General features: G+C 37.1%; 1 protein-coding gene across 3 annotated transcripts in view; it reads right to left on the reverse strand.

Annotated features, from left to right (window-relative positions):
• LOC119654526 (serine/threonine-protein kinase SIK2-like) overlaps window positions 1-20949 on the reverse strand; it is a 175575-nt gene that overhangs the window by 9667 nt on the left and 144959 nt on the right. For all 3 annotated transcript variants that reach the window (XM_038059967.1, XM_038059966.1, XM_038059970.1), the window contains exons 6-11: window positions 14575-14745; window positions 11456-11579; window positions 1941-2176; window positions 1100-1876; window positions 450-683; window positions 101-234 (exon numbers count right to left, since the gene is read on the reverse strand). In XM_038059967.1, coding sequence (XP_037915895.1) covers window positions 101-234; window positions 450-683; window positions 1100-1876; window positions 1941-2176; window positions 11456-11579; window positions 14575-14745 — 1676 coding nt within the window. The remainder of the gene's footprint in view (window positions 1-100; window positions 235-449; window positions 684-1099; window positions 1877-1940; window positions 2177-11455; window positions 11580-14574; window positions 14746-20949) is intronic.

Genomic DNA, 20949 nt, shown 5'->3' on the forward strand with positions numbered 1-20949 from the left:
TGATTTGTCAATCCATAAAAATAACGTATATGATTGAATAAAATTACTCTCCTATTGGATCTCAAAGGCGATTTACCCCATTTTCCAATAATTAACTTACCCAAAGTTTTGGAACTTTTCTCTTTCTTTTCCACAGCCAATCGCATCACAATGCCTCGCATCATTTTGCATTCCGTAGACGTTATGACTTTGATTGAATTGAGATGTGTAGCGCATCGTATCCGTTGTCCTTCCCTAAGAACAACAATAAAGCATTCATTAAACTCACCTGCATATTATATTTAAAAGGAAATTGAATACTTGAAAATGATAAACATCACACAAAAGAAGAGACTGAGCAATCAAAAATATAATTTTTGAGAAGCATTTACTGCTCTTCTAAACGTAAGAAACAAAATTATCAAAAACAGAAGCGAGTTGATTATTTTCGCATATTAACAATTAATTACATCGGCTGTGACCAGCGGTAGCGGGCTCTGTTGTAGCGTGTAGAGTAGCTTCGATGCTTCCACCGACATTTGAAAATTACTCGGTGAATAATTATTAGGTAAATTCGATTTTGAATCAAAACTATTTGATGATGTTAAAATACGCGGTGGATGGTTTGATGGAGGCGTAGAGCTTATTTCCATAGGGTTCACAGAATTTGTTATATGTCGTTTCGGGTCGCTAATTGCAGTTGCCTAAAATCAGGAAAAAGAGACATAAATACCGAAAATACATTGCATAGGATATAATAATGTGCGTCTATCTAAAGTATTTCTGTAGTAAATGCAATTAAAATCAATGTGGTAAAAAAGGGACATTCGGTGCCTACCGCATTCATATTCATTTTTTATGTGGACAGGTATTATTAAAAAATGAATTACGGTTCTTTGCTCTTCTCGTAGAACCCCAATCCTTAAATAAATATGGATTTTTCATATTGATAATAGTAATATCTACAATTATGAGAACGAAAGTGTTTAAACTTTGATTCACTTTCAACATCCTGAATTAAAACTCAAAAAAGACGCAAATGAATAAAAATTGAATTTCACAAGGAAATGTAAACCAATGAATTCAAACTTGGGCCAACCCTTATCTAGGCACCACTCACCTGCTGTAACAATCTTCGGCAATCTTCAGAACTCTGCTTTAATATTCGTTGGTCTAATCCACTGGATAAAAGTCGGCTCGAAGGCACTCGATTCGACATGTATATGCTACTATCACGAATTGTAACTGAATATGGCGAATTACATGACTCTCGCTCCCCAATCCCGCCCACTCCTCGTGAAAAATACGATGACGGTGAAGGATTTTTATTACTATTACTGCTATGACTAGTATTACAGTTAATGCTATTATTATTGTTTGATGTTGTTATTAAATTGGTGTTGCATGTATTGTACATTAAGGAACCACGAAAATATTGATTGTTACTATTGCAGCTGCTGCTACCACCTACACCTCCACAGTTGGTCTCCCGTTGCAATGGCAACATCGCAGGAGTTGCATTGTCTCCTCTGATATTCGTATCACGTAGTTGGAGCATTGATGGTAAAGGTGTAGTGAGGGGATTATGATCGAAATTAGGAATCATTACGCTTCCGCCCGATAACCGATCAGATACATTGATAGATGTATGATGTCGAGGGGACACCGGAGTATCACGACAATGGTTTGAATTGGGAGCAGTGTTGCAAATGCCTAGCTTCCTCATAGCTTGCTCTGCGATCGTACTTGGTCGTCTTCGTTGGGACTCCAGTGAAGAATGCTTTGCCGAACCTCCACCCATTGGGTTCATGCCAGTACTATCCTGAGAAAGCGAGCGCGTTCTGACCCGGTCGTGCAATAAAAGGTAAATGGCAGCGATATGGTCGTAACTGTTCCGCTTCAAAATTAAGTGGATATTAATAAGTTGACAACCTTTTGAGTACGGATACTAGCGTACTTACTTTTAAACTCTCGCGCGTTTTATGTGGCGGAATGCCAACAAACTCCGCCATTATCCGTAAGATTTCTTCATTCGGTTCTACAGCAGATGTTCCTCCAGGGTTAGTTGTGGGTATCTCTGACAGAACGGGTGGCTCCATCACTTCGGCTAACATCCATCGGTGTCGCTTAATCTGATCAATTGTATAACGTCTTGTAGGATCTAGCACCAGCATTTTTCTAATTAAATTCTCGCAATCTGTAAATTTACAAAACCAAAAAGAGCAAGTCAATCGCTTCCTTTTTAAAGATTAGCTTCGAACTATGTCATGATCTAATGAACAATCTGTGAAGTTGATGTTGGCGGCTCAAGTAAGAATGACGTCAATTGCTACAGAAAATCAACGGTATATCCCAAATTTCTTCCCAAAACCCTTTCACATTAAGTTAATATTATAGCAATTCCAACACATGGAATGACGTTTGTTTGGCGTATTTATCCAGGAACTCATAATCCGAGAAGCAGCAAGTGTAGCTAAACATATCTTTCCTCATCACTCCTTAGAAAATCAAGAACCGAGAGGGATCCCCCCAAATTATCGCTCAAACCAACGAAAACGCGAACATTGACGTCATTCATTCATTCCACCATATCAACGATAAACTTTGAAGGACATAAGCTATACTCACTTACATATAACATTGTTAGATACAGTTTCGTGTACTCAAAATATTGAGAACAGACTGGAGAGACACATACACAGCCTAAACACTGTTGTCTGCCGAAAATTTGTTGAAGGAGGCAAATGGACTTTGGAATAACGAAAGCTTTAACGTAACTTTAGTAGAAGTTACAAGAACTTTTCATTCAATCTGAGCCTCATTGCTAGTGCTTCCTTTTCCGGATATTAACCTTTGAAAGAATTACACAGAATCCCGAAAACTGCCTGGAAAGTGACGTCAGCAAATCGTCACACAATTCCTACTTGCCGTTCTAAAGATTCACGGCTCTGAAATCTGGGGAGATGAATCACTCCGAAAATTTCTTCGGAGAAACGAAACTGCATCGATTTTTCTACATCTCTACTCATGGGCACAGAAACAATGGAATTAACAGAAAATAAATAATGGCAGTTCTTATTGTTTTTGTTTTTGTGTCTGGCTAAAATTTTGTTTAGACATTGTCCACAGGCTTCCAGAGCCTGAGAAAAGAATAATCCCAACTTTACATTGGAGCATTTCTGCTGGGCCCGCACAATCATGAGCTTTTGTTACGACCGTTCATTTATTATGTTTCATTGAAAAAGGTGATGGCAGCGAATGAGCCCACGTTACATTGCATCTCGACGTAGAATTCCAAAAGGACTCATTAATGTTTAAAATGGATGAACGATGTACCAACAAAAGGAAACATTAACGACAGAATAGTTGACAAGGTGATTTATAGTTGATTTATAGTTAAATGTCATACGTATATAGTATATTAAATGAAATGTTAAATAATAAAAGAAAGGAAAGAGGGTTTACCGATGAAAATTACGAAATATTATCAACATTTCAACGAAATCCTTTTCGAAAGCTAGTCTTCTTTTCTTAACCTTCAAACACTTATAACCCATAAACTGTTTGGAAATCCTAATATCCTAGAATCCCCCACTTATCACATGCCCTTTTACTATTCTGCTTCTTTCCTAAAATGTTGCCTCGCAGAGTCTTTGCAATGGAGACACAACAAAATTCCCCGTTGGTTTACAAAGACAGAAGCCCAAACATGCATATATATTTTCAGCCTTTTTCTTTGAATGTTTCTTCGACGAATTGGTTACGTGATGTAGTCACGTTAAGCTATTTATCTTTATTGTCGTTCCAGAAAATGGGCCAGATACGAGTGACAGTTCTAGATCTGGGTATTCAATGAAATTTTGTTGCTTCCGAATTAAGCCAAAAAATATTAGGATCAGTATCAGCGGGTCAATCACTTTTCGAGTTTTTCGCCTCCTTTCATAGAAGATTAATGATTTATTTTACGTTTGTGGATTTCACATAAACAGTATTCGATAAGATAATGCGGAATTATGTGATTTACGCTTCAATACATTCTTGCCAATACTTTCAAAATTTCCTGGACGAAAAGTTGTTATATTAATAATAATGCGATAATTTACTGTTATTGGCTTTGAAAACATGAGCGAATGGCGATGCACGCAATTCGAAATATAAATCCGATGAAAGTTCACGCCCCTACAGAGGAGACTGCAGAGCCGGAGAAGGATACCTTCCACGAGGCAGTAGAGCGGATCCCCGAAGCCAAGTGTGATATCGAAACCATACTTGGAGTTTTTAACAGTAAGTAGGAACGGAGCCCATATTCAGGCACAAATGATAATGGACTGAGGATAATTTAGTTAGCAGTATTGCACGAAATTCTTGTTGGAAGTACCTGCTTTTCGCGGCAATGCTGCACTCTCAAAGAACGCGGGCACGCACAGAACCCCGTCGAGTAAAAAATCGAAGCCAAATCAAAGCAGCAGGATCGCTCTCGAGACCATTCGACCTCAACAACGATCTAAGAAAAGGGGATGCCCTGCCATGCGTCCTCCTAAACCTGGCCTTGGCAAGAAGGATTCGCGATGCAGATATTAATGCAAGAAGCACATCCACTTTAAGTCCACTCAACTACTGGCCTATGATGTCAAGAGAACAACCCGAGACAGTTTACCTTCATCCGAAATGTTGAGCTGCACATTAATGAAGGCAAGACATGGTATCATCGTCGGTAACAAAATCCATGAACAAATAACATGAAATCGCACTGGTCAAACGATAACAATAAAGATAGAAGACTACAACTTTGAGACCATTGATAATTTCTCCTATATAGGGTCGAAAATAACAACCGATAACAGCTATGATGATGAAATCCACGCACGGTTAGTGAATGCCAACAGAGCCTATTTCAGCTTATAGAAATTGTTCCGCTCGAAGTGTCTCACCATAGATTCAGAGCCCGAACTTTATAAGAGAATGATTTTGCCAGTCCTCATGTATTCCTCCACAACCTGGGTTCTTAGCAAAAAAAAAAATAGCGAAGTTTTGGCCGCGGTCGGGAGAAGAATTCTCCGAAGAATGTTTGGCCCCCTAAATGAGGATGGACGATTCCGTAGGCTACATAAGGACGAAATCTTTATGCGATGCCTTGATCATCTGGTTGTGGATAAAATCCGGCTTAATAGGCAGCGGTGGGCAGGTCACTTAATCCGTATGGAAGAGGATAATCTAGCCCAGAAAGTCTATAAGGGCAATATCTATGATAGAAAGGGATATCTACAGTTCCTTATTAAGGTAGGCCTAGACCGGATACCGGTTGTTGTACCGTTGATGATGATGACGATGAAACAAGTTTTTTATTATTTCAAATAATTAATAGCTGGAAATACCGCATAATTACACTCAGATCTTCTTTCAGATGGATATTAAAAATTCGCTGATCGTATTCCCTATTTGAAGGAGAAGACAACTGACAATTAATGATGACCGAAATTTGTGACCTACTAGTATGGAAACTAAATCATTTAAGTACGGACAGACTTTTATTTTAATCTCCGTTATAACATAAAAGCAAATATTATCTTTTTGGATTCTATGCATACGCTTCTATAACAAGAGTCCACAGCAAACTGACCATATCCAGCTTGAGTGAGATTTCTAGTTAGTATTCTACTGTGTCATGGAAATCCTTGCATAGAAAATAACTCCATGATGGAATTGATACCACCTCGTGATTTCGGAATTACATACTTAGCATGCTCCCTACCATACCAAAAATACTATAATAGTTATAAAACATCATGAACTACTTTCATTCCTTAACAGTTTCATAAACGTACCTACCACCTTGCTGAGGATGCCTGCCGAGGAGCGGGAATAAATTATAATTATTTACGTTCCAGACTATTTACTGCTTGTGTAAATGTGGCGAACTTATACAAAATAAAAAAATATTCGATTATTTTTATCAATTGGCCTCTTCATGTCATCTACGGGGTCTACTTTTGCCGCCCTACCAATGCGATTCTAAGACACCTCGGGTGCGCATCAGTTTGGCAAGATGTTGATCGATTGAATGTTAAGTTAATTGCATATGCTGCAACTATAATACAAGACGCAAGCATCTAGTAATACAACCATTTTCTTTTAAAAATGTAATATAAAAGCGACACTATGATATCGATACTTCTTTTCTGATGCTCCCGTTCTCTTTGCTTTGCTATATGGCAGCATCTGGTATAATAATTACACGCGTCAGTTCTGTTGTTGATTATAACAGACAGGAGAACACAATAATTTTCACAGCCTGGTTGACCAGCGACCAGAGACTAGCAATCAAAGCGGGTAGGTAAGGCTTGCGCCTTAATTAGGAACTTAGAGAAAATTTCCTAATAAAAAAAATCATTGCAACATCAACAATGCAAAGAAGAACAAGTCGGAAAACCGGAAACTAGGGGCTTCAGGTATGAAAGGTTTTGTTTGTTTCTTCACTGAATATATTTGAGTGCAGAACTATCCCATTTGTACGTAGCCCGTTATGTGTATGCATTTAGCATGTCAGACTACTCACTTTAGTGTGATATTGATATTTAGTACTTTGGGTTACAGTAAATTTACACGATAAAGCACTACTGTAGCTTGGTTAGTAATAGTACGATTTTAATCAAATATTGCTATAAACAATATCACTACAAATTTGTATAACCCTCAAATAAACTTACGGGGTTTTTTTGGTCAATTTTCCCAAAAATATAGTAATATACCGTTATTAACTTAATTTGAGCAGATATCGATATGGAGAGTATTTTCAGCCCTGGACACCGTATAGAGGCAGCTTAATGATTTTTTTTAGATTTTCCTGTTGGGTAGTTTCTGAGAATGGATCCGTTCAAGAAATTCTCACTTTCGTCCAATCGCACCCCCCCCCCTCCTTTAAAAAAAAATTCAAAAAAAAGACCGGCATCAAAAAATACTAATCAGTACAAGTATTTGATATCCAACATGGCTATATTCGATGAGAAAAAAATTTGTATTACCCTTTTGCATGTATGAGGACCCCCCCCCCCCTTATCTTAACGTAGAAAGATGTCACTTACTATATGTCTGGGCATTCACAGTTTCCACCACCAAATTTTGTGTCAATCGGTATATCCGATCTGAGCAAAGTGCATGTGACAGACAGACAGACATCGAACCGATTTTAATAAGGTTTTGATTTGCAAACATAACCTTAAAAACTGGTACCAAAACACATGAATTTTAAATTCCTTTTTAACACTTTTCACATTTAATGAAACATAGATTCCACATAGGCAGAAAAAATCAGAAAAGCCTTCGAACGAAGAGTCTCCAGAAATATCTTTGGACATGTGAAAGAGGGATCACTTAAAGAACTTGTTACGATGTTTTGTACGCTTTACTTAAGAATCTGGAATCTGCTGTCACCAAATTCAAAAGGGTACAGTAGGTAGTCATGTAAAAAGAATGAATGACGGAAGAACCCCTAAACGCATGCTAAAATAAAATAAATAATTTATAATTGTAATACAAATTTGCAAATGACGAGTAGCAACTCGGAGTTCCCCAGACCCACCACACCCACGGATATTTTTCAAATGTTACCGAAGAGTCAAACCACATTCCAAAAAAAATCAATAGCTCTGTCGTAATCGAATTATTCTTCTGTCCGCCTCCTGTCTGGTAAATCGTCTGATGTTTCAGTCATGTGACTATCGGAGCCTCATGCAATTTTTTCTAAAGATAGCTTTATTCAAGAAACTGCCTAAGTTGATAAAATTTTCACATATTAAATTCATATTAACATTCTTCTGTCGAATAATGTATGTTGCTTGTTTGAAAAGGATGACTCGTATATTTTATACACCTTCATGCATTATAGAATCGAATATCATGAATAAAAAGCAACCCAGGCCTTGTGCTAACGAGAAATTTCAGCAAACCCTCCGAACACAAAAAAATCCCTAGCAGAGGAGCAGTTCTTCCATTCGTTCTTACGCGTGGGTTGCGCTGCGCCTAACACCTCATCACCAACTACCCATTGAAATTGATGCCAAAGTTCCGCACGCCGTACAATGACGTCAATGATTTTCTTTCAAGCGGTTCTAACTTGCTGTGTTCAATTTTCGGGAAAAACCCAAAGTTTTTTCTTCTTCTTTTTCTTTCAATTGGGAGAACATAGTCGTAGGCTTTCTTGCTACTATTTTCAACGCACACCCGAACATGAAATTCTTTTTTCCCGGTGGTTGAGGATATGGCTTTTATGCATTCCTTTCCATGCTTGGTCTTAATGCGAATTGGAGGTTATTGGATAAAAGTTTGTCATCATCCAAGTTTTGGATTGTTTTCTATTTAATTGAGTTGGTTTTATTGCTTGAAAACAAAAAACAAAAGACATAAGAAAACTCAGTACTGTATACTATAATATAAACCTAGTTATATAGGAGTTGAAACATGCAAGATGAGTGAGCCTAGGTCAATTTGGGGGTTGACCACATTTTCTTGTGGTGGATGTTAAAGAAATTGTTTGTCTGAGGAATCTTATATCTCCGCTTTGGATTTTTGTATATAATCTGTCGTATAGATAATCACATCCTATGATATGCCGCTTAGCTAAATTCGCTTTAGGAAATGGGAAAATCAGCCCATGTTACGCGAATTTTAATACTCCCTGGTACGTCTGCGGTGCTCGTAAGCTTTCGTGAATCCGAGGACGTTCCCTAAAGGCTTCTCGTGTGTTGAGTGACCGAAATAAAATACACTTTGATCGCAAACTTATAAAGCCTCAAAAATTATGAGCACGCCAGTTTGCCATGCTCTCAATAAAATTTTTGTAGGAAAGAGCGCATACGTGTGAGGAAACTGTAAAAACTTCCCAAATAGAAATTTCAGATATTATTCTTGATTGAAAGTTTATAAAATCGTGATCGATCCATCGAAATGAATACCCAGTAAAACATCCGCCAATAGGCCAAACCAGAATTCTTATTTTCAAATGGCTAACATAAGAGAATGGTTAGGGTTAGAGTAACGAAACTAAGCGCCCATAGGTAGCGATGATGCCATCTGATGCGAAAGTAGTTGGTTAGTATTCATCGTGCCGTAGACAGTGAGGTAAGTGTAGTTGCAGTGTTGGCCGCGTTCAAAACACTTTATTTTAAAATGTCCGGGGAATCTCCCGATAATAAAGCCACAAACATGTAGTGCATTAAGTGTTGTAAATGATGGAGGTCTGAGGTCTAGCCGGACCGCAACATTAACACGAATCTGGCACAGATTAATGCGACGACATTCTGTAGCTATGAAAATTCCCCATATCCCCTGCGACATTCATTTAAGAGGATCTGAACATTTACCCGCATAAATTTCAGTTGACATAACAAACCTAAAGCTAATCGAATAAAAGAATTGGAATTTTGTGAAATTTTAGTCATGATTGACGAAAACTCGATTCATTTGGAATAGGTTTTTCAGTGGCGAAACTAATGTCGATTTACACAAGAATGTTAACAAACTAAACATGCAGTACCAGGTTATTAAGAACCCAAGAACCACGCATGCAACATCTTAACATTCCATTACCACCACCTAGTGAAATGTGAAGTCTTTGCCAAGGTTTGAACGTCGCCGTCAACGGTAGCTAGCTTGGATGTTAAACAAGTTTTTATTCCCTCTTTATGACGAAGACAAATACTTCTGCTGAGAATATGGTTCCAACAAGACGGAGCTATTTCGAATATCGCTACCGAAGTTTTAAACCTGCTTAAAGAGAAGTTTCGGAATTGCTTCATTTCCAGAAAGATGGAGTTTATTTGGTTGACGCAAGCTGTATTTTTCTAAACATAAATTGTTCATAAAACGGCATAATTTTTCTCTTTTCAAAGTTTTGTGTAAAAAAATTATTATCAATTCATGTCACACAAAGGCAAATTTTATTTTTGGCGTAAAATGAAAAATGGATGAGACAGGACTTATTTTCAGCATATACCTAACAAAAAAATCAAAAAGTTCAGGAATCCTTTAATGCCTCAAAATATGTCCCACATATCTGCTCAAATAAGTTTAGTAATAACATATTACTAATGTGAATGAACGGAAAACCAAACCAAACCAAATACCAAACTTTGTAAAAGCATAGGAGATATACATAATTCTGACATAATCCTGGTAATCCGGCTATTAGTATAAGAGTTATAGCAGCTCAAGCTTATCACTTTGCTCCATCTTAAGTCATGCAAATAAGACGGTTACGTTATAATTGACGAGTGAAATATTAAAATCCCATATATGAAGAATCTATTTCTCCCCAGCCCTTTGTAAGGTCTTATGTGAAACCAGACCTTATTGAAATCGATAGAAATTTAAATACATACATACATTTTTCTTTAGAACACATATAGTTATGACTCGAACTACAGTTAACGGGATCGGTTCAAAAATAGAACTTTGCTAGGTTTAAAAAAAAAATGAAAAATTGCCCTCTTTTTTGCCTAAAGCATCGACAAATAGGACTTGGTATCAGCGAATCTCGGAAATCCTAGTGCAGACCATAATGACCATCATTTTCACAGAAAAAGTATAAAATTCGGTTCAGGAGTTCCTGAGAAAAATGAGAAGTTTTAAAAAAGGTGGTTTCCATCTAATCTATTGAAAGTTTCAGAGTAATAAATTACCGAACAATCTGAGAAAGTATCTGGAGAAACGTTGTGTCACATAAAATAGCAATACAATTCATATGAAACATGTGCTGTTTTGTGTTTACTGGTTAGTTATTTACATGAAATTTGGTTGTGTCCAAACTACTACTAGACTACATGAGTGTGAAAAGTGTCCTTAAATTATATTACTATGGTGTCAAAGGAGACGGGGTGATTTTAAAAGCGGTAGATTATCAAATAACTGGATTTGGAAGACCCTTCTTCCATAACTTCATATATCAGAATGATTCTAGGAAACTATTCGAAAGAAACTTAAATGCAACTGCTGCGAATAAATTAATAATGATATTCCTTGCGGCGACGTTTAGGTTGTATTATCCTAAACCGTAGTATTCAATACGGTATGTTGGAAAAGCGTATATGTTCAACTGTTTAGAATAATTTTTGCATGAAAGGATGTATTTATTCAACGACTTATTATATTTTTTTATTATTTTTATTAATACTTTAATAGTAATATACGAATCCTTGTTCACATGATAAGCTGATTCTAAGATTATTTTTATGCAGTTTCCGTGATGGAAATTAAAAAATTCAAAGCAAGTTATATTTAATTGATAGGGATGGATATATGTTGAACTATTTATAAAAAGTGCGTGAGCATGGAAAATGAATTTTGGATCCCACCCTTTATTTTATGTTTACGTCACTAGTGTCGTTGCGTCCTTCCTCCAATAGCAAATCCCCGATAAATTCATCAAAATATCACGAACAAATGGCGCTAAAAATAGAAAATATTCTTACATGCTTCTTACCTGAGGACATAAAGAATGGAATCCGAAATCGTCCAGACAGAACTCGATCACGCAACGATTGTAATGTCGAACCATCGAAAGGCAGAGCGCCACAGACCAGCACGTACAACACAACACCAAGAGACTGATGTTTTCAAAGTTTTCCCACGAAAATCGGCGTTTTTATATTCGGTATAAGTTTTTAGCACCATGATGTTTTCCCCGCATTTTCGTGCAGAGCAGCATGTTTTCGGTGAATAATGTCACGAAACCGAACAGACATGTTGGTTCATTGTCAATGTTGAAATGTTGAAAAAATATGAAAAGAGAACGAGAATATTTGTACTTTATTTATAAAGGTTAAAATATTTTTTTGGAGAATTGCTAAGTGTTGGTTTGAGTTTTAGAGATGTTTAAAGCAAAAATCATATGCACTCTATCTTTCGCTTTCGCAATTCATCCATCTAGTTCAATATTCAATTTTCGAGGAATCCTATTCAGCAGGACATCTGCAAAGTTCACGAAGCATCTTCTTACTTGTTCAGGGAATAGCAGAAATGAAACCCAATAACAGTTTTCCTGCTCACAGCTCAAATCATGAAGCATTATGAAAAATACTCCTGTTCCGAACTCGGCTATCCCGATTCCTAAATACAGTCACCCATCTCTGTCTACCCCCTTGTAATGTGTAATGTGAAAACAAAATACTTTACAATACTTACAACTGCCGGTTTTGGATGTGGAAAGAAAGAATTTTATCTGCGCCAATAATGTAGGTACTACCCCCGTTTACATGCAACCCACCCGTCAGAACGGACCAGACACGACTCATTTTAGAAGAAAGGGAATTTCTACATTCCCCAGTTGAACTTTTGCTTTGGAGAATTCAAAGACATTTTCGCCGAAATATTGAAAGAAAGGAAACAAACGTTGCTCGTTATTGGATATATATTTCTTATTCTCCACCATTAAACATTTCCTCACCGTTTTACGTCACGGCGGAAAGATATTACGCAAAGGCTTCTCACGAAAGTACGGGCAAGATGGTAAGCGGGCTACCTCTACTCTAAAAGGATGGAAGCGTGAGAAAGTAGAACACAAAAAAGTCTGAACGTAATGCTTTAAGGCGTGAATTATTTTTACGAAGCGCCATAATGTGACTACTGAAGGATATTCAGATGTGTGTATTACACATTAGGTGCAATTACATATGAAAATATAAGGACTGCTTTAGACTCAATTTAAATGAGTTAAAAAACTCAAAACAACGATTGGTTATTGTAATTGTTTGTTTGACAATTGGAAAGCAATTCACATTGGGGTTTCAGCAAAATATGTTGAGGCTATTTTGTGGAGAAGAATACACCCTTTCACACTGAAATTAGGCTATATACTTCTATCTGCGTTTATCAAATGTTTCTGATACAATTGGTGTTGACGGAGGTATTTCTACACGTCGTTCAAATTCGAACATTATTTCGGCTTGCCTGGCATACAATTTAACCGGGCCTATACTTACGTCTCTCCTGACATTCCAGGATGTTAGGCTTTTGAGTTACTGATAGCTTTGCAATTGTTGTATTCAAACACGAGACTAACACGTTTGAAATCTGATAAGGTAAAAATGTTCATGTAAATCCTTGATAATCACATTTGGATAAAACAATTGAGAATCTTGTAGTAAAAGTTCTACGCCCTTGCCTCTCACACCCTTAACTACAGTTTTGTACTTATACCGCAAATGTCACAAATCGCATAATACAACAAAAGGACAAAATGTAAACTAATTATGTAGGGACTCACTTCGTCTGTAGCTCAAAATCGATGTCGATTGGCTTCACAGGATCGGTGTAAATGAAAAAGGGACGAATTAAGGAAATAGTCGATAGGAATTCACTTAGAAAAGAAAGAAACCGAATTGAGCTAAAATATGCATAGGGGCAATCAGTTTCACTAGTCAAAAGGCCCAACTAAATTTCGAAATAAACCGTACGCCAGCTTATAAGTGAAATACACAAAAAAAAAAACGTGAATAACTCCCCATAAACATCAACTCAACGCCAAAATTAAATCGAGAAATAATTCCTCCTCCTAATTAATTTGAATAAACGCACGCACAGGAAATGAACATTCTAAAGATTTTTCGCACGAGTAATGTTAAACTTGCGAATTCTGAAATTTTGCCAACACAATCGAACAATAACAAATGTGTTTACTTATGTATGTTAAGTGAGAAATCGATTACATCTGGCTTTCACGTTGCAAGGTTAAATTTATGTGATAGGATTCTCGGAATGATACCATGATAACTAGGTTAAAATATTTACATCAATGAAAGATCATTTAGGATGGCAACTTTAGTTGGAATTTGCCAGAATTTTCTTTCATTGCTTCTCTTACATTTCGTCATGTTTACGCACAACCAGTTGCTGTAAAGAAATCCTCCAATTGCCACTTCACTTTTTCAGAAAGTATACTAAAAGCGATTTTCGCTTTTCAGAGTGAACGTGTTAGTTAATTTTTAATTGGCAATTTTCTCTGGATAAAGAAAACTACATCCTGATAAAATGATAAACAGAGGATGTTGAAATGTGATTGAAATGCAGTGCAATAAAGATACTTGCTATTCAAATAACGTTCAACTAAAAATTGAAAAAAAACATGTTATCCAGAACACTAACCAACTCCCCCGACAAGATAATATATAAAGTGTGCACTCACGTCACAAGCTGTCTGATTTAATGGAAAATTCTTACCATTGCTCTCACTTTCCCCCACTTTTCTTCTTCCGTAATTTCTCTAAAAGCCGTATAAATAAATTTTCACATTTGACGTCATTTGAATAAAATCGAAATGAAATCGTGTATGTGTATGTTGACACCGCCAATCGACGTCAATTCCAGACAGTTGGCGATGGAAGTGGTAAACGCAAATTATTTTTTTAAACAAGCGTGGAAGTAATTATTAACACATGCTTCTACTTCCAAACTTGTTGTCTAGCAAACCTACTCGGCTTCATGCAGTGAAAAAGTAAGAGGCCTCTTCTTAAAATTAAAAATTGCCGCTGGCCCAAACACATTGTATATGCCATTTTAATTCTAGGCCTGACAAACTTTTTAATTATAAGTATCTGAACTTACCCAAACGTCAATTTCCGGACCTGTATACTTCTTGCCTTCGAAAACTTCTGGTGCAGCGTACGGCGGGGAACCACACCATGTGGCAAGCAGTTCCCCACGCTTGTACATATTCGAAAATCCAAAATCTGCTATTTTGATATTCATATTAGAGTCTAAGAGTAGGTTTTCTGCCTGCAAATAGAAAAGCAAAGAAAGAAAATCTGTTAGTCAACAGAAGTTATATTTCCGTTTGGCAAATGAAAAAAAAAAACAGATTTTGTGTAGTTACTTTGAACTATTCAAATAAAAATGAACTTCATTGGAGAAGATTTCTTTTCAGAAAAACCACTCTCCTGTTCAATGATCCAAATTGGTACTTTTACGACTTTCACCTTACAAGTTTTCAGGGTCAAATCCTTCTAAAACAAGTCGGAATACCGGAAGCTCGCGCTTCGGATATAAAGGTTTTGTGTTCATCTTATGTAAGAAATTTCAACGCATATTTTTCTATCCGTATTTAGCTACAAATCCAACATAATCCTTCATATTTTTCCAAACTACGAGACATACCTACATATTACAGCCATAAATATTACGCTCACCCTAAACAAACAAACTGCCTATTTCCGAATACTGTACATATATGCACGTATATAAATTGATCGTACCCATATTTCGGATATACTTCTTATATCTATTTGAATTAGGCACTACCCGCAAAGTTCATTAGCACGCATATATTATATACCTACATGCACACATGTCTGGCTGGCAAATAACTAAAAAAACTAAAACAAAATAATTCTCTGCGACCCAATTCACAAGAACTTATTTCGTTGTGGTATTGACAAATTGATATGTGATGATGACGTCATGCAGGTTGTAGAGTGCACGAAATTCACAAAAAATTGTAAAGTTTCACCTCCTATAACTTTGTTAATGATAATTGGATTTTCTTCAAACTTGACCAAATTGTGCATTATGTTCTTCATTATACGCATGCCGAATTTTGTACTTCTGGGATGAAAATAAGAGGGGTGCCGGGTAAATTTCTAAAATGTGGAAATATACTATTATTAACTTTATTTGTGCAGATATCGGAACCGGATATATTTTGAGGCCTAGATTTCGTAAAGATCCGCCACTGTGATTTTTTTCAGATTTTTCGGTTGGATAGGTTCTGAGAACGAGACCTGTTACACTTTTTGGGGGTCATATTTTGAGCCCTCTCTCCCCTACGTTTCACCCAATATCAAATATTGCACCAGTTTCAAAAAGTACTAATTGAGACCTTTCATTTGATACCCCACATGGCTACATTCTGTGAAAAAAAAATTTGCACCCTCCATTCACATGTATGGGGAGCCCCCCTTAAACTTAACACAAGATGGCGCCACTTACTGCATGTAAAGGGATCACCAGATTACATACTCTCACCAATTTTCGTGACACTCGGTCCAGCCGTTTCCGAATAAATCGGGTGTGACAGACAGACAGACAGACAGACAGACAGACAGACAGACAGACGGACAGACGGACAGACAGACAGACAGACACCGTCTCGATTCTAATAAGGTTTTGTTTCACACAAAACCTTAAAAATTGACCTAGCTGGAGCAATGAGCAGTCATATTATTTCTTTGCTCATACAAACTCGGTCCAAGACGAATTCAAACATTTTCTTACCACGTGCAAATAATCTTATCCGTCTATAACCTGCCATCCATATTTAGTTCGGTCTGTCAGTTATTCCGAAAGAACCCGCAGTGCACCCGGCCGTCAGTTAAACTGAAAGCACCATCCGCGTACCGGCAAGCCAAACGGCATAATTAGTTCAACTCTGGTAGTGGATGGCGTTCAAATGCAAATACGAGATATTGTACCTGAGCATTTATAAACAAGCCGAAAACCGGAAGATCGATGCTTCAGGTATGAAAGGTTCTGTTTATTTCTTATGTAATTATTTATATTTGACTGTACCAATATCCCATTTGCACATGGCCCGTAATATATATGTATACTTACCATGTCAGGCTACTCACTTTAGCTTGATTTTAATATCTAGTTTAGTTCCAGTGAATTTACACGGAAAATATAATTTCGAACTGTAAATTGGGAATACCATGCTTCACACTATACTGTACATTACTTCAATTTTTATGACTCTCTCTCTCTCTCTTAAGGAAGGTTTATAGCCAATTTCGCAAAAACATATACAGTATGCAAAATTCGTATTCGTACACCCTATATTTTGCGGGTTTTTGGGTTATTTCTGAGAAATGATAGAAAATTCGTTCAATCTTATATAACAATTTTTTACATAAATATGTATGAAGTTGTTATAGAACATTAATCTTAAATTTTATTTACATCCGTTTGTTCAAGAGAACAATTTCCAAATTCAATCGAAGCAAAATTCGTATTCGTACACCCCGACTAGCGGCTTGAACTCAATCCCTGTATGATATTAATCATTTTGCACTGTAAAATTCTAATGGTAAATTCTTGAAAAAGTGTGGTTGACAGTTCGAGCTAAAGTGTTTTGGGAATTACAAATAAAGAGTTAATTCTTTAACAAATTTTCCAAATGAGTCGAAAAGGTAGTGAATTTTCGAACAGTGATCGTAAGATAGTGATACAGCTATACAAGGAGGATTTACCATGAGACAAATTGCAAAAATTATGCATAGGAGTCACTCGACAATTCAATCTGTAGTAAAGATTTACAATTCGTCTGGTAGAATCGAGAAGAAAAAAAGAAATGGAAACAGATTAATTTTATCAAGGAGACACCAATCCTTTGTTCGGCGTGTTGTTCGACAGGATAACACGATAAGTGCAGTGAAATTAGCAGGACTTTTGCAAAACCAGTTCCAAATTAAAATTACACCCCAAAGTGTTCGGAATTATTTGCGTAGATTCGGTATACAGAGCCGGACTCCCGCTTCTAAGCCATTTATCAATAATGTCAATAGAAGAAAACGGTTAAACTTTGCAAAAAGATATTTAAACAAGGATTTTCGTTATTGGAAACGAGTAATTTTTTCAGACGAGTGCAAAATTAATCTAAAGTTGTCGGACGGACGGGTTCGTATATGGCGAGAAAAAAATACGAGGCTATATCCAAAAAACATGCTTCCTACATTTAAGCATGGAGGTGGTTCGTTGATGATTTGGGGATGTTTTGCAGTTTCTGGTGTTGGAAACTTGCATTTTATTGATGGAATAATGAACGCGAAGCAATATGTGCAAATTCTTAAAACTAATTTATCATACATCAGAGTGCACAAAATTTAGGAATTCGTAGGAAGTATATATTTCAACAGGACAATGATCCGAAGCATACGGCAGTTCACACGCGGCTTTGGCTACTTTACAATTGTCGAAAGTGTTTAAACACGCCTCCACAGAGTCCTGACGTTAACCCAATAGAAAATTTATGGTCTATTTTCAAGAAGAATCTAAAAAATTACAGTATTAGGAATAAAGAAGACCTGAAAACTGCCTTGCAGACCGAATGGCAAAATATTTCACCAAACTTAACCCAAAAATTAGTTCAATCAATGCCAAATAGGCTTAGAGCAATAATAAAATAAAAAGGATTTCCCACGAAGTACTAACACTATATTTCTAGCACATTTTTTGAAGTCTGTAGGTGTACGAATACGAATTTTGTTTTGAGTTTTATATGAATTACTGTTTTTATTGTTAAGTTTAAAATATATTTTATACTTGCTATTATGTACATGAATTAACCTCTTCATTTGCTATAATAATATACAATTTATTTATCTCTTAATGTTATATTTGACTTAAAAATAACAAATAATAGGTAAAAAAATGGGTGTACGAATACGAATTTTGCATACTGTATATACTACAAGGTGCAGCGTGAGAACTTTCTTATTTGAACTGCGTGCCACACAACGGCCATTAATGTTATAAAAGTGGACGTGTGCGTATTCAAAAGGGCGCAGCCTGCTGTTTTCTGTACGGCTAGTTTAGAAATGACCATGCAATTGAAAAGAGGAGAGGGTGCATTCGCCATGGCGACTTAGTTTTCTAACAAACGTTCGAATATTGCAACTTAGCGTGCATTTAGGTCCGTGCAGGTCCTGTTCTTGATCGAAAATCGATTGTTCAGTGGGTGGCTACGTTCATGGATACTGGCATTGTGTGTAAAAAAGGGCCCTCAAAAACCACCACCGTTCAGAGAACGTCGAGAAGGTACGGAAGACGATTTTGAAATTCCCAAAGTGATCTGCATGCAAACATTCAGTTGCTCTTAGGATTCCTAATCGCAGAGTAAGACGAATTCTTCACGAAAAACTAAAATTGCATCCATACAAAGTAACATTAGTGCAAAAACTTAATACACGCGATTTCGATTCACGAAAAAGGGCTTGTGAAGCCTATGTCTTCCTTAGCGATGAGGCACATTTTTTCAGGATGCGTTAATAAACAGAGCATGCGATATTGGAGTGCCACGAACCCTCCTGTAGAATGTGTGACAGCTGGCATTATTGGACCCTAGTTTTTTGGCGAAAGTGACAAGGCAATTACATTTACTTCTGACCGTTACATCCAAATGATTGAAGAATTTTTCCTTCCTAAACTTGAACAAATGAATCTGAGAGATGTGTGGTTCCAACAAGATGGCGCCACAGTTCACACGGCACGAACATCAATGCCTCTCCTGCGCGAACATTCTCCTGAATGTCTTATCTGTTCGAGGGGTGATCTTGAATGGCCGGCACGCTGTGATTTTTTTAATGGGGATATTTCAAATCCTTGGTGTATACTAATTATTCGAAGACCTTAGGTATGCTGAAGACTGCTGCCATTGTTATCATCGACAGGGGCACGCTGAACAATGTATTGACCAGAATGGAGGTCACCTTCGAGATATTACTTTCAAAAAGAGCCTCTGTGTAAAAATAGAAAGATTAAAATGATATTTCCAATAATTATTGTTGTATTATTAACTTAATTTGAATTGATATCGGCACGAAACGTATTTTGAGGTCTACACACCGAGTAAAGATAGCTTCATGATTTTTGCAGATTTTTGGGTTGGATAGTTTCTGAGAATGGTTCCGTTAAAGAAATGATCACCTTCCAGCTCCGCACCTCTCCAATACATGTGAAAACTAAGGCCGACTTGGCAAGTACTAAGCGAGATCTTTCATGTTATACCCAACATGAAAAAATAATTACACCCCCCTTTTGCATGTATGAAGCGCCCCCCTCCCCCTTTAAACTCATCGTAGAAAGATGTAACCCACCGCATGTGTGGGATGTGTGGGCGTTCACAGTCTCCATCTTTGCACCAAATTTTTTATCGATCGGTATAGCTGTTTCTGAGAAAAGTGCGTGTGACAGACAGACAGATACTGAACCGATTTTAATAAGGTTTTCTTTTACAAATGAAACCTTACAAATCAACATGAATTCTCATTCATAGCCTAAACAAACATATCTGGCCGGTTGCCGAATCATTTTTTAATTCGATCACCAGCCGCCTCAACAGTCAAAACTGACGGATCAACTGCATCCCGTCCACGTGACGACCGCCGGACAACTGCGAACTCTTTAGACGTAACTGACAGGCCGAACAGAACGTGGTTGGCAGGCTTATTAGAGGAGTCGTCGTAGCGAAATAACTATAGCGATCCTACTTGAGTCAGTCACATATAGCATCTTCGTACGTGGCCGGAATCCAATTTTTTAATCAAGCTACTTCAGGTGCATGGCCTAATTTTCTATCTACAAAAAAATACTTTTAAGTAGATGAAAGATTAGGTGGAATATAAAGAGGGGTAAAAGCAGTGTCGGAGGTCACACGAAAGGTATTCTTTAGTACTTCTGAACTTCGATATTAGTGCTAGATCGAAGGCGTATTCCAATACCTAGCCTGACGATGCCCTTAAATGAATATCAGGAATCGTTTTTCTGGCCCGAGGTAATAATATGCGAAGAATTTCGTTAGAATACCAACCAGATACCCGTGGACATGTTGATCAGAAGGCGCAACTAGTAGAGGGTAGGTCACCCATTAAGAAAGGGCGAACATTCCATTGCAAATTTTGACATGCAATGGAACCGTCTTCTCCAGGATGGCCGCTGGGAAGGTTGCCATACACCTACCTGATACAGAACAATGGAGAATAACTCCAAGGCTCCTTAGCAAATTATGGAGTAATTTGAAGCGCATTACCAGGAGCCGACAATGATAGCGTATAAGTGAGTTTGCGCTACGTTTCACATAGGGGTTTGCAACAACTGTAGAAAATACAGAAACCATCAACAACCTGTCCGTGACTAGACTTTTCACAGCACAATTATATGATATATAGGTTACACTGCATGGCTGGAAAAAATTTCCATAAAATTATG

The sequence above is a fragment of the Hermetia illucens genome, chromosome 4 (assembly GCF_905115235.1).
Source record: "Hermetia illucens chromosome 4, iHerIll2.2.curated.20191125, whole genome shotgun sequence".
Classification (NCBI taxonomy): Eukaryota; Metazoa; Arthropoda; class Insecta; order Diptera; family Stratiomyidae; genus Hermetia; species Hermetia illucens.